Genomic DNA, 12031 nt, shown 5'->3' on the forward strand with positions numbered 1-12031 from the left:
TATATTTATAGCTATTATTAGTGTCTGTTGAACTGTCAGGAAGCAACTTTGTAGAGATTCTTTCTAAGGAGGGTTTTCTGAAAACAGTTCTGGGAATCAACCAATCCTAGGGTTTTGCTCCTCTAGTTAGGCAAGCACTCTAGCACTAAGCTATACCCAGCCCATCACGCCTTTTAATACTTCAAGAAACTGCATGTTGAGGGAGTGGGGACATGGATAAGAGAGCAAGAAAGAGCAAATTAGAAATGAATTTGAAAGGCCCCCCCCGCTCATAAAAATACATGAAATAGGTTTGAATATTTGTCAGTTTAACCTCATAACTGACAAAAGGTTAGAAAAGGAAAATTGTATAAATGCATGCATTTGGAGCTCTTAATTTCTTTTAAATAAATACGAAACGTGATTCTTTTTTTTGAACACTTTTTAATCTGTTATCTCTCAGGATGGAGCCACTGCCCTCTTCTTAGCCGCCCAAGGTGGTTACTTGGATGTTATTCGATTATTGTTGTCTTCAGGAGCAAAAGTCAACCAGCCAAGGCAGGTAATGTCCATGAGGGAAGCATGCCACAGTGTGTATGTACAAGGCAGGGAGGGCCAGGTGTCCCCGAGCAGCACATACCTGAGATAACTGGTAGCTCTAGGCATTCTTTAAATCCTTTTGCCCTGTAATAAAAAAGTTAATCTTTGATTTCGATTTCAACTATTCTATGCTTCTGACTTGCCTAACAGCCTATGAAAACAAGCTGACATCACAATTGAAAGCTTTCAAAACTGGAGTGTTTAGTGTCTGAGGTCAAGTACACATTCTGCCACCTCCTGTTCAAATAAATCATGGCTGCACTGAAGTAGAGTGTTGGCTGGCCTGTGCAGAGGTAAATAGAGGCAATGTCCTTGTGTGGTCCCTCTGCTGATATGCTATGTTATCTCCTTACCTACCTTTCTTGCTGAGCCCAAGAGGAGCTCACGCCTGCCTAGAGTCATGAGTAGGTTTGCCCACCCCCTATTTTCTTACAAATGATAGGCTATGGAGACTTCATTTACCCATATCTGGTAATTCACTTAACAACACAGAAATGCAAAATAACACTGGCAGCACCTTATAAATGATAAAGAACCCACCCAACAGAAGGGAGCATAATTAGCTATTCTATATGACCTAGTTGTGCCCAGTCTTTAATGAATTAATCTTTTATTAGTCTTTAACAAAACATTTCAGATTAGGAACCACTTTTACAAAGGTAAAGTTTTTTTTAATATTTTTACTATCTTTAAGTAGTTATACAAAGAAGTTACCCTTCAACAAAGCAATTTGTGACTGTAGTGCCTCTTGATTGATGTCACCCCTTTCAACATTCTCACCCACCCTTTCCAACCCTCGCTTTTCTTAGTTTTTAGATTGTATATTGAGGGTTTTTTGCCGTTTAAGCTGGACACCAGTAGCTCACGCCTATAATCCTCACTACTCAGGAAGCTGAGATCTAAGGATCATGGTTCAAAGCCAGCCTGGGCAAGAAAGCCCATGAGACTCTTATCTCTAATAAACCACTAGAAAACTGGAAGTGGTACTGTGGCTCAAGTGGTAGAGCACTCACCTTGAGCTGAAGAGCTCAGGGATAACACCCAGACCCAGAGTTCAAGCCCCACGACCAACAACAACAACAAAAAGTTTATACAATGCATCTTGATCTGTGTCATCCCTTTAGCATCTTCACCCTCTGTTGATGCACCCCTTCCCTTACTTTTCTCAATTCTGTGGTATATGCATTCCTGCCTGCATTCTACTCCTTTCCCCCTTCATCCTTCTACTCCTCTTTCCTTGCCCCCCACTCCTCTTGCAAGTACCTATATCCTGGTACTTATTTTGTTGGGCTTTGACTTAATCTTTCTAAAAAAATTAAACTATTTGCTGGGCTAGGAAGGTGGCTCAGTGGTAAAAGTGCTTGCCCTGCATGCATGAGGCCAAGGGTTCGATTCCTCAGCACCACATAAGCAGAAAAAAGTCAGAAGTAGTGCTGTGGCTCAAGTGGTAGGGCACTAGCCTTGAGCTGAAGAGCTCAGGGACAGCGCTCAGGCCCAGATTACAGGTACCATGACCAACAAAAAAAAAAAAAAAAAGAATTATACTATTTGCACTCTCCATAGAGCCATTAATTCATTTATAACTGCTTGCCCACCACCCATAGATAGGCACATTCTAGCTACCACAAATGACAAAGGTAGTTGGTGTTAAGGGAAAAGTCAAGCTCATTTCTTTCTAGTAATTACCATCAAGCAGGCTTCCACTGTAATTGACTGGTAAGGGAATGCTGGGATATGTATAGAATTCATAGGAACAGGGCCTTCATGTTGGTCTGAGCTGCAGGCCATAGGCTTCTTGGGTTCTCAGAAGCGAAAGCCCTGCTGAACCTTTGGGTAGGGCAGGTTTAAGTCAATTTTAAAATCAACTCTGCCAATAACTAGCCATGTGGTTTTGACAAGCTAATCAACTTCTCTGGACTTTCATCTCAAAATCAAGAGGCTGGGAAAAATGAGCCTGATAGTCTCTTCAAGCTCCCAGAGTTTTAGCATTTGTTTTATTAAACTTTCAGTTAGTATTTCCCACATAGTGCCAGGTGCTGCTACTAATGTCAGACTTTATTTTTAGAATTTTAAAGATCTTATTAGTTCTAGAGGGCCTCAGAAACTCTTTTGGGAAAAAGAGTAGTTTAGAGAGAGTTACACTGTCCAGCCTGCCTAAGCTGATATTTGAGAGTAAGAGTTTAATATTTCCTTGTCAGTTCTTATTATTTTGAAACTGGTGATTGCTTCTGAATCAGAGACTTGTATTTACCAAATTAAAGAAATGGATGAGTATTAAATTGCCTACGTTTGTTTTGGAATATGGATGAGTATTAAATTGCCTACGTTTGTTTTGGAAGCCATTATCAAAGGTACCTCTGTGAATCTAGACAGGAAATGGTTAAGATTATCAAGTCTTTGTCAGTACATGCTTCCAACATAACTTCTGTCACTTTTTGACAAATCAGGTTGTAAAATAGATTTAGTATTCACCTGCCTAAAGCTCTGTTTGTAAAAAAATAAAATCACCCAATTTGATATGAGACAGCATTTCAAATAGTGCATGGGTTATATACACTTGAGTCTAAACTGAGTCATGTGTTGACGTTGAAGCCAACAAGGTAAAGAGTAGAGCAACACTGCAGTGGTAACCATAACACACCTTGGCTGTTTTCCTTCTTCCACACAGAGGAGGATAACCCAGTCAGAGTGGATGACCTGGCCTGTGAGTGACAGAGCCCAACCCAGGTTAAAGGGGCAGGTGATACACCCTTCTAAAGGCACAGGCAACTACCTTATGATATATTCAAACTGAGAGTCCAGCTTAGAAAAGGCTGTCATTCAGGAAACATGTGTTTCATAAAATTGGAATTGCTTTGGAAGACAAAAAGCAGTTGAGCACCAGTGGCTCACATCTATAATCCTAGCTACTCTGGAGCTCTGAGGATGATAGTTCAAAGCCAGCCCTGGTACTACTGAACTACCAAAAAAACCTAAAGTAGAGCTGTGGGTCAAATGATACAATGCTAGCCTTGAGCAGAAGAAACTCAGGGACTGCGCCCAGGCCCTGAGTTCAAGCCCTAGGACAGACACCAGAAAGAAAGAAAGACTAGCAATAAAACATTCCCTTTTTGTACAGTACACTCACCCATTGTGCTCCCAAATCATAATCATTTTTACTACCTTTCTGTGAGTCTATAACTAGTGGCTTTTATCTAACAGGGCAGACAGATTCACCTTCCCCCTTCTCTGAAAGTATACTCCTGCTGACTTCACTCTGCTTAAGAAAACAAATGATGTCAGAAATATGACCAAGGTGATACCAGCCCTGGATAACTTGGTTATAAGTTCTAAGGAAGTTAAAAAAGAAGTATAATGAAAATTTTCTATTAAAATGGCCTGCACATGGTAGAATGTGTTATAGGAAATGCAGCTGGAAGCTACTGTTTTATTTTGTAATCTCAGTTGACATAATGGATCATTCCATAAATAAGATTATAAATAAGGACAAGCATAGGTTCCTAATTATTTATAAATCTGATTTATAATTATTGCAATGACCTTCTATGAAATTCTGACATTTGATGACATGTTATGACAGGGTATTAATAAAGTTGCAGTGAAATTACTCAGCTGGGGCTGGAGGCATGACTCAAGAGGTAGAGCAAGCTCCCGCCTGAGTTCAAACCCAAGTACCAACAAAAGAAAAGAAAAGAAAAGAAAAGAAAGAAAGAAAGAAAGAAAGAAAGAAAGGAAGGAAGGAAGGAAGGAAAAAAGAAGGAAGGAAAGAAAGAAAGAAGGAAGGGAGAAAAGGAAGGAAGGAAGGAAAAAAAGAAAAAAGAAGGAAGGAAAGAAAGAAGGAAGGGAGAAAAGGAAGGAAGGAAGGAAGGAAGGAAGGAAGCACTCAGCTGATATTTGATCTGAGCTGCAGTACAATGCCTTTTCTTTGTAACTCTATCACTGAGAACTTAGTGGAGATATTTTTGATATCTATACTGAGGAATCACAATCACAAAGCCAGGCACAGTCAGACATTGGCTTCTCCTTTCCACATTGTCTTTGGCAAATAGGTCAACAGTCAGAATCACTGAACTTCAGAGTCATTCTAAAAGCCTGTTTTATTTTCTTGTATCTTCACCAAGCAGAGTGGATGTTCCTCAAAGCTCTAATCCCTAAGATGTCTATTCAGTCAAGTTTTCTTTCCTCTTTCTTCCTTTCTTTTTATAGTGCTAGGGTTTGAACTCAAGGACTTGATCTTGCTACATAGACAGTCTGTCACTTGAGCCATATCTCCAGCCCTTTGTACTTGAAGTTAGTTTTTAGATAGGGACTTGAGTTTTTGCCTAGGCCTTTCAGGACTGTAATCCTCCTCCTTGCATAGCCGGTAACATGGGTAAGCACCACCACTCCTGGCTTATTTTTTTATTTATTTTTATTTTTATTTTTTTTGTCCGGTCGTGGGGCCTGAACTCTGGGCTTGGGCACTGTCCCTCAGCACTTCAGCTCAAGGCTAGTGCTCTACCACTTGAGCCACAGCACCACTTCCGGCTTTTTTCTTTTTGCTTATGTGGTGCTGAGGAATCGAACCCAGGGCCTTGAGCATGCAAGGCAAGCGCTCTACCACTGAGCCACCTTCCCAGCCCTAGGCTTATTTTTTTAAATGGGAGTCTCACTAACTTTTTGCCAGGGCTAACCTTGAACTGCAATCCTCCCTATCTCTACCTCCGTCATACTTAGTTTTTCTATCAACAGTTTTTCTACCAACATACGCTGTTTCCAAATTCAACTCACTTGCTTTACAACATTTTCTATAGTGGCGGAGGTTGGACTTTATTTGCCTGAGTTAGCCTGGCATCACTCATTTCCATGCAGTCTTGTTCAGGTGCTAATCAGTAATTCTTTACATTCCAATAGAAAGGTTATCTAATAGAGCACCTTCTCTTCTAGAAGCCTGTAATGGGAGTTGCACACATTGTTGCTGGGGCCTGGCAAGTAAATGTTATTCTAGGTCATAGGGTTGGAGGGATGAATGCAGAGGTGGGGTGGGGGTGGGGAGCCTACAGATTGACAGGAGCAACCACAGGAAGGCTTGAATAGGCAGTCTCTCTGTACAAGGCAGGCATTCACATAAGCTGAATTTACTGTCAGAACACACAAAGCTTGGGCAGGGCACTAAGGAGGGCTGGAAGCCTGTGGTCCTGAATGATCCATGACTGAAAATTAGGAAACTCTTAAGTGTGAGGCCTAGGTTCCTGGGCAGAACAGCAGCCCCAGGAAAACTGTAAAGGGCAACTAAGGAGCTGGGAAGGAAGAGATGGGAATATGGATGTATTAAGGAAATGAACACATTTTAGCTTGGTTTATTAGCTACATGACCTTGAGCAAGTTGTTTACTTCCCCTGAACTTCAGTTGCTCTTCTCATCTGTAAAATCAGGACAATCATGCTATCTCTGCCAGAGGATTACTATGAGAAGCATATAAAATAATCCCTCAGAAACTTTGGGGGTGGGGGATAAACTAGGCTTTGAACTTGAACTCAAGGCCTCTCACTTGCGAGGCTGGCACTCTACCACTTGAGCCACACCTCCAGTCTCCTTAGTGCAGTACTTTTGGTCACGTAGAGCTAGCATCAAAATTGCCTTGATATCAGATGCCATCTGCTACTGGCAAGTTTCCTTGCCTCTCTTCTATCTTAGAATAGAGTTACTGGTCCCCAAGGGAAAGAGGACAGAAGTGTGATAGAAGAGGCAACATTGATTAGAATACAGTATGAACATGTGTAGATATGTAACAATGAAATCTCCTCCTGTTTAGCTGATATAAGCCAATAAAAAAAAAAAATAAAAAAGAATTGGTTCCCAAGAGCCTGCCTGGCCTGAGTCTGCAGGTGGAAGGAGTCTATACATAAGGACTGGAAGACAGTACAAAGAGCTCCTGCCATTCATATCCTTGCTCCTATACAGAGATTGATTTTTATTCTTTTGTTCTCATAAACCATTTAAGATTAGTTTCTAGCCAGGCATGGTAATGTACACCTATAATCCTGACACTTGGAAGGCTTACGCAGGAGAATTCCAAGTTTGAGGCTAGCCTAGGCTACACAGTGAGTTCCAGGTTGCCTTGGAACAAACAATCCTATTTGTCTCAGAAACAAATGTACAAACTAGACACTGGTAGCCCATGACTGTAATACTAGCTACTTATGAGGCTGAGACCGAGGATCATAGTTTGAAGACATCCCAAGCAGGAAAGTCTGTGAGCCTCTAATCTCCAATTAATCAATAAAAAGCTGGAAGTGGAGCTGTGGCTTAAGTTGTAGAACACCAGCCTTGAACAAAAGAGCCCAGGGACAGTATCCAGGTCTCATGTTGTGATCTATGTATAATATACATTAGATCTACATGTTCATATCTTAAAATACATTCAAGTATATAATAATAGATTTGGAAGGATCTATGAAAGCCAAAAGCTACTAAAGATGAGTATTCTTATGATCCAACCCTCATGGGAGGCTAAGGCAAAGGATAGAAAGTTTGAGGCCTAGCCTACAAAGCATGACCCTGTCTATAAAAGACTATTTAATCTAGTACTTGAGTCCTTCCTGTAATCATCAGCCAGCCACTGTTGAGCATGCCCAGGCATGCTCAAACTAAGCTGTTCAGCTTAGTTTGTCTTTAGCCAGCCTCATTATTGACCCTGAGTCTCCATGTGTCTTTCATCTATCACTTGGTCTTTTTCCACTTGGTATACACACAAATAGTAACAGCTGCCTTAAACCTTGAGATTGTACCTTCTTCAAGCTATATGTTTCCGTGTGTGTGTCTGTATAGACATACACACAGGGCCTGTGCACACAAAGGGCTTGTGCACTATCCCTGAGCAACTTTTTCTCAAGGCTAACACTCTAGCCACAGCTCCACTTCTGGCTTTGTGGTAGTTAATTAGAGATAAGAGGCTCAGGGGCTTTGAACAGCAATCCTCAAATCTCAGCCAACTGAGTAGCTAGGATCAAAGGTGTGAGCCACCTGCACCTGTCCAAATGTTTCCTTTTTTAAAAAAAAAGTGCTGTGGAGATTGTAACTGTCACTTCATAGTGATTTATGTATTTTATTGCTATTATTCTTTGGCCCTTATTGTTATTCTTTCTATTTAGGATTATGGTAGGATTATTGTAGTTTAAATGGCCTGAAAAGTGTATGAATTGGATACATAAATTACAAGTGCAGAGATTTTAATATAAAAGGTAAATTGTTTTAGATTTCTTTGTATTTTACATATTTAATATTTGCCTGAAATGGGTTTTTTTGTTGTTGTTTGAAGCAAACATCCAGTGAAAAGAATAAGAATGTAGTTCAGTGTTAGAGAGCAAGGCCCTGGGTTTGATCCCTAGCACCACAAAAATAAATGGGGAGAGGGGAGAGAGAAAAAGAGAGACATACAGACAGAGAGACAGAAAAAGAATAGTCTGTGAACCAAAATAAAAATTCAAATTCAGTTGACATTTTCTAAGTGTCTGTGAGCCAACCCTGATGCTTGCTGTCTTTATACCTGTTTCCTCTATAAGGCGCATTTTCTCCATTAGTGGACACTGAAGATAACAAGCATTTCCCTAAGGTTTCATAGCCAGGTAACTAGTTTTTCCCCAACATGTCTGTTGCAGTTGCCATAACTATTACAAATTGACAATAGTAACAGTTGTTCCCAGCATGATCATCTGTGCACTTTTCCACATGCAATTTTATTAAAAAACAAGCAAGCCCTTGAATTGCCTATCTGGAAGGAAGCCCAGCTCCCTTCCCTGCCTGCCCTCTGGTGGAGATATTTGCAAAGAACAAAATGGACCCAGAGCAGGCAAGGAAAGAGAAGTGCCTTCCTCTCTCTGCCACATGACAAAACCTAGAAGGTCCTGCCTACAGTTTTATCACTACTCTTAACACTGTACAGCAGTCATACAGAAATGTCTCTTCAGTAGGCTAAATTCTTTCTAGACCTGAGACATCTCTTTTAGCATTCTGCCTGAGATTAGAAGCTAATGCTTAATAATGGTTGACTGGTTGAATGAATGAATGTAAATTATCCTAAACTGGGAGAGCCAAATTAAAGAACATGGAAGTGCTTTGTGAAAGATAAAATAATCTTAGTTTGTGCTTTTAGAACAGAGGATAATTTTTAAATTAAATATTAGATTCAAGACTATTTCCAAAAAAGCCCCAGGAAAAGGCTGGAGGAAGTTGTTTCAACAACTCTTGCCCTACGTCTCCCAAGACAGAGGTGCTAACAGACTCAGACTATATCACAGCATCCATTCCCAGAGCCTTCTGAACTTTCATGAGTTTGCCATCTTCTACCATTCCACTCAAATGTCCCTGTCCTCTGTCACTTAGCCAGGACAATGGAAAATAATCTTGTACTTTGGCTAATAGGCTGGGACTGAAATTACACTCTACAGCAGATGTAACTTTATATTCTGTAACTGCATCGGCTTGCCCTTTAGCCAGTAGGTAGGTAAATCAGTCTTATCTGTCTAGAGCAGACTCTTGGGGCTATGTTACAGTAATGACCTCAGGGATTAAGTTTAGGTGATTCCAGATCTTGCTTCATCCTCCTGCCCTTCTTTCCAAAGTGACCTAAGCTCTCAGCACTCAGGCAGTCACTCTGGCATTGGGTGGGAGTTAGGGAGATGTAACATTGTCCTCCCTGCTCCCCAAACATCCTGCCCTGGTACCTAGAGAGCCAGCTGGTCCCATCATAGACACTGGCTCTGCCTTCATCTCTACTCATGAAGACTGCCTCTGTGGCTTTGGTTCACTCCTGGTGAACCCCAGCACTTCTGGGTTCATACAGACACAGCTGGTTAGCCAGATGCTGAGTGGATATGGACCATAGTGATTGGAGGATGTTTCATGTTCTCATGTCCACTGCCAGCATTCCTATTCTTTTGTGTGTGTGTGTGTGTGTGTGTGTGTGTGTGTGTGTGTGTGTGTGTGTGTGTGCGTGCATGTGTGTTGGTCATGAGGCTTGAATGCTGGGCCTGGGCGCTGTCCCTCAGCTCTTCAGCTCAAGGCAATCACTCTACCACTTGAGCCACAGCACCACTTCTGGTTTTCTGGTGGTTAATTGGAGATAAGAGTCTCACGGACTTTCCTGCCCAGGCTAACTTTGAACCACGATCCTCACTCGTGAGTAGCTAGGATTACAGGCATGGGCCACTGGAACCCTGCAAACCATTTCTATTCTTTCAGACACTAGCAAGAACAGCCACTCTAGGGGACTTGTGATTTTTCATGAACTCAGATCCAAGCAGAAAACTTCCCTGTCTGGAATCCCCACAATTTACTTAGGTATTCCTCCCACCCTGGCTTTCTTCTCTCTTCCCCACCTTGCACTATCCCTTGATTCTCCTTCCTACACTAGCAAGATTTACCATTTTTCCATTCTTTCAGGTAGATATGACCCTACTGTCAAATCCTTCTCTATCCCTTGGGCATTTTGCCTTCTCCTTCTGGAACAATCATCCCAGCTTCATAGCCTACAGTTCACAAAAAAGGGGGTATTGGGGAATGATACACAATAAATGCTATCCTGCCTAACTAGTTAGAGTACATCATCTCCTAGAAGAAGCTAACATAAACCTAACTTTCTTAAAACTTGACGTGGCCAGGGGGGTGGGGAGGGAGGAGGCTATGGACATCAGAATAGAAGAGTCATGTCTTGAGTTTGATCCACCTCCCCCTAACCCCACCTCAAAGGAAACTGCCCCCTGGCCCAAAGACATGCTGGGTTTATGCTAGGTAGGTGTGTCCTGTTATCTTAACTCCACCCACTGGGATATCTGGGGATTGACAGTCAGGCTAGCTTGTTTCTGGAGGTGTGGAGTTTGTCCTGTCTCATGTGCAACTCCACTGCCCTGAGCGCCGCTCCCACACTTTGCAGCAAGTCTGCCGCAGACTCTGGTTTTTGTCAGTTCCCAACGTGGACATGGACAACTTCTTAAGTAGGCCAGACCCTGCCAGAGGCTAAGCTTGGTAACCATGGGCAGCCTCCTTTCCTCTGGACATCTCAGGCTGCTGGCTTCAGGATTATGTTTCCCACATTCTAGAGGCCCAGTGGGGTGGAACCTCAGTCACAATGGCTGCCTCCTCTCCCCTGCAGGATGGAACGGCACCCCTGTGGATCGCGTCCCAGATGGGCCACAGCGAAGTGGTGCGGGTGATGCTGCTTCGCGGAGCTGACCGCGATGCCGAGCGCAATGTGAGTGTCAGGGGTGCTGCGATCACCCAGCCACGCGGTCCACTGGGCTCAGACATGACCAGAAAACAGGGTTTATATTTTGTCTATAACTCACCGGGGCAGCCTCCCAACCTCCACCTACTCTTTAGCAGGAAAACAAATTCCGATGTGGCAGAAACTTCCCAGGTGTTGAAGGCGCTGTCTTTTACCTGAGAGGACTTCTGGACCAACTGAGGAGGCGGGGAGTTTTACTTGGCCTCAGGCCTGGGATCTCTGGTTTAGAGCCAAGCAGTGACTCTGGCTGGCTAACCTCATCCCTATTCCCTGCAGAGCCAAGTCCTCCCATTCATCCCTCCAACTCTGCACTTCTATACCCTGCCCTACTGTCCACAGTAGTTTGTGCAGTGTCTCCTAATTCTGCCTCAGTGGGCCCAGGCAGCAGGGATTTGCCACATAGTTTACTAAGGTCAGATTGGAGGTTACAAGGATCTGCCCACAGGAGGCTGTTTGCTTTCTGTCAGGATCTCTGTGTCTGGTCCCTTTGCCTTTCTATTACCATCCCATGCCCCCCACCCCATGCCAAATCTAAGCCTAAAATGGGAAATCTGAAGGAAAGATCCTGTCCTCTTTTCCCACTCTTTTTCTCTTCTTCCCACCATCTCTAAAGCCAGAAAAGGAAAAATCCCCTCATCCTACTTTCCTTTTTCCCATTGCAGACAAGCCCACATATCAGGGAGAGGTAGGGCCCTGGTTGCAGGAGAACTCAGGAGCAAGTCTTCAAAAACAGCAAGCAATTAGTACCTTAAAGCAGGAAACTCTCAACGGAATCTGGGAAATCTCTTCTTGAGCCAAAAATGGCCAAAGTTGAATGTTAACTTCTTAATTCTTTGCATTTGGACTTTTAGCAGATTTCAATCTATCCCTCCTCCTCTCCATCACCCCCCCACACACACACACACACAGGCAAATAGATACATGGGACAAATATATAGATATATAGAGCAAGATGACTGTAGAAAACTCCATCTTTTAAGATAAAAAAAATGTTCAAAACAGCAAATACAGTTCAACAATAATTTAAATCATAAAAGACAGATAAGCAATTTCCTCCAAGTCCTCCTGGTCCACCAGTATCCTACAAATATGCCCTTGTCCCTGACCCAGTGGCTCTTAAGAGATCAGAAGGGTATGAATTCCCTAATCAGACATAATGTGTCTGATACTCTCATATAAATTAATGAC

At 42.6% G+C, this 12031-nt stretch overlaps 1 protein-coding gene and 1 long non-coding RNA gene across 3 annotated transcripts in view; one reads left to right on the plus strand and one right to left on the minus strand.

Moving 5' to 3' along the window:
* The window catches only part of Ankrd29 (ankyrin repeat domain 29), a 57216-nt gene that overhangs the window by 36202 nt on the left and 8983 nt on the right, over window positions 1-12031 (plus strand). For both annotated transcript variants that reach the window (XM_070029436.1, XM_070029437.1), the window contains exons 6-7: window positions 443-541; window positions 10712-10810. In XM_070029436.1, coding sequence (XP_069885537.1) covers window positions 443-541; window positions 10712-10810 — 198 coding nt within the window. The remainder of the gene's footprint in view (window positions 1-442; window positions 542-10711; window positions 10811-12031) is intronic.
* LOC138832077 (uncharacterized) overlaps window positions 536-12031 on the minus strand; it is a 28244-nt gene continuing 16748 nt past the window's right edge. Inside the window, exon 3 of the long non-coding RNA XR_011373497.1 lies at window positions 536-663. This is a non-coding gene — a long non-coding RNA (uncharacterized lncRNA). The remainder of the gene's footprint in view (window positions 664-12031) is intronic.

This window comes from Dipodomys merriami, unplaced genomic scaffold (assembly GCF_024711535.1).
Source record: "Dipodomys merriami isolate MVZ:Mamm:240054 unplaced genomic scaffold, mDipMer1.0.p SCAF_2, whole genome shotgun sequence".
Classification (NCBI taxonomy): Eukaryota; Metazoa; Chordata; class Mammalia; order Rodentia; family Heteromyidae; genus Dipodomys; species Dipodomys merriami.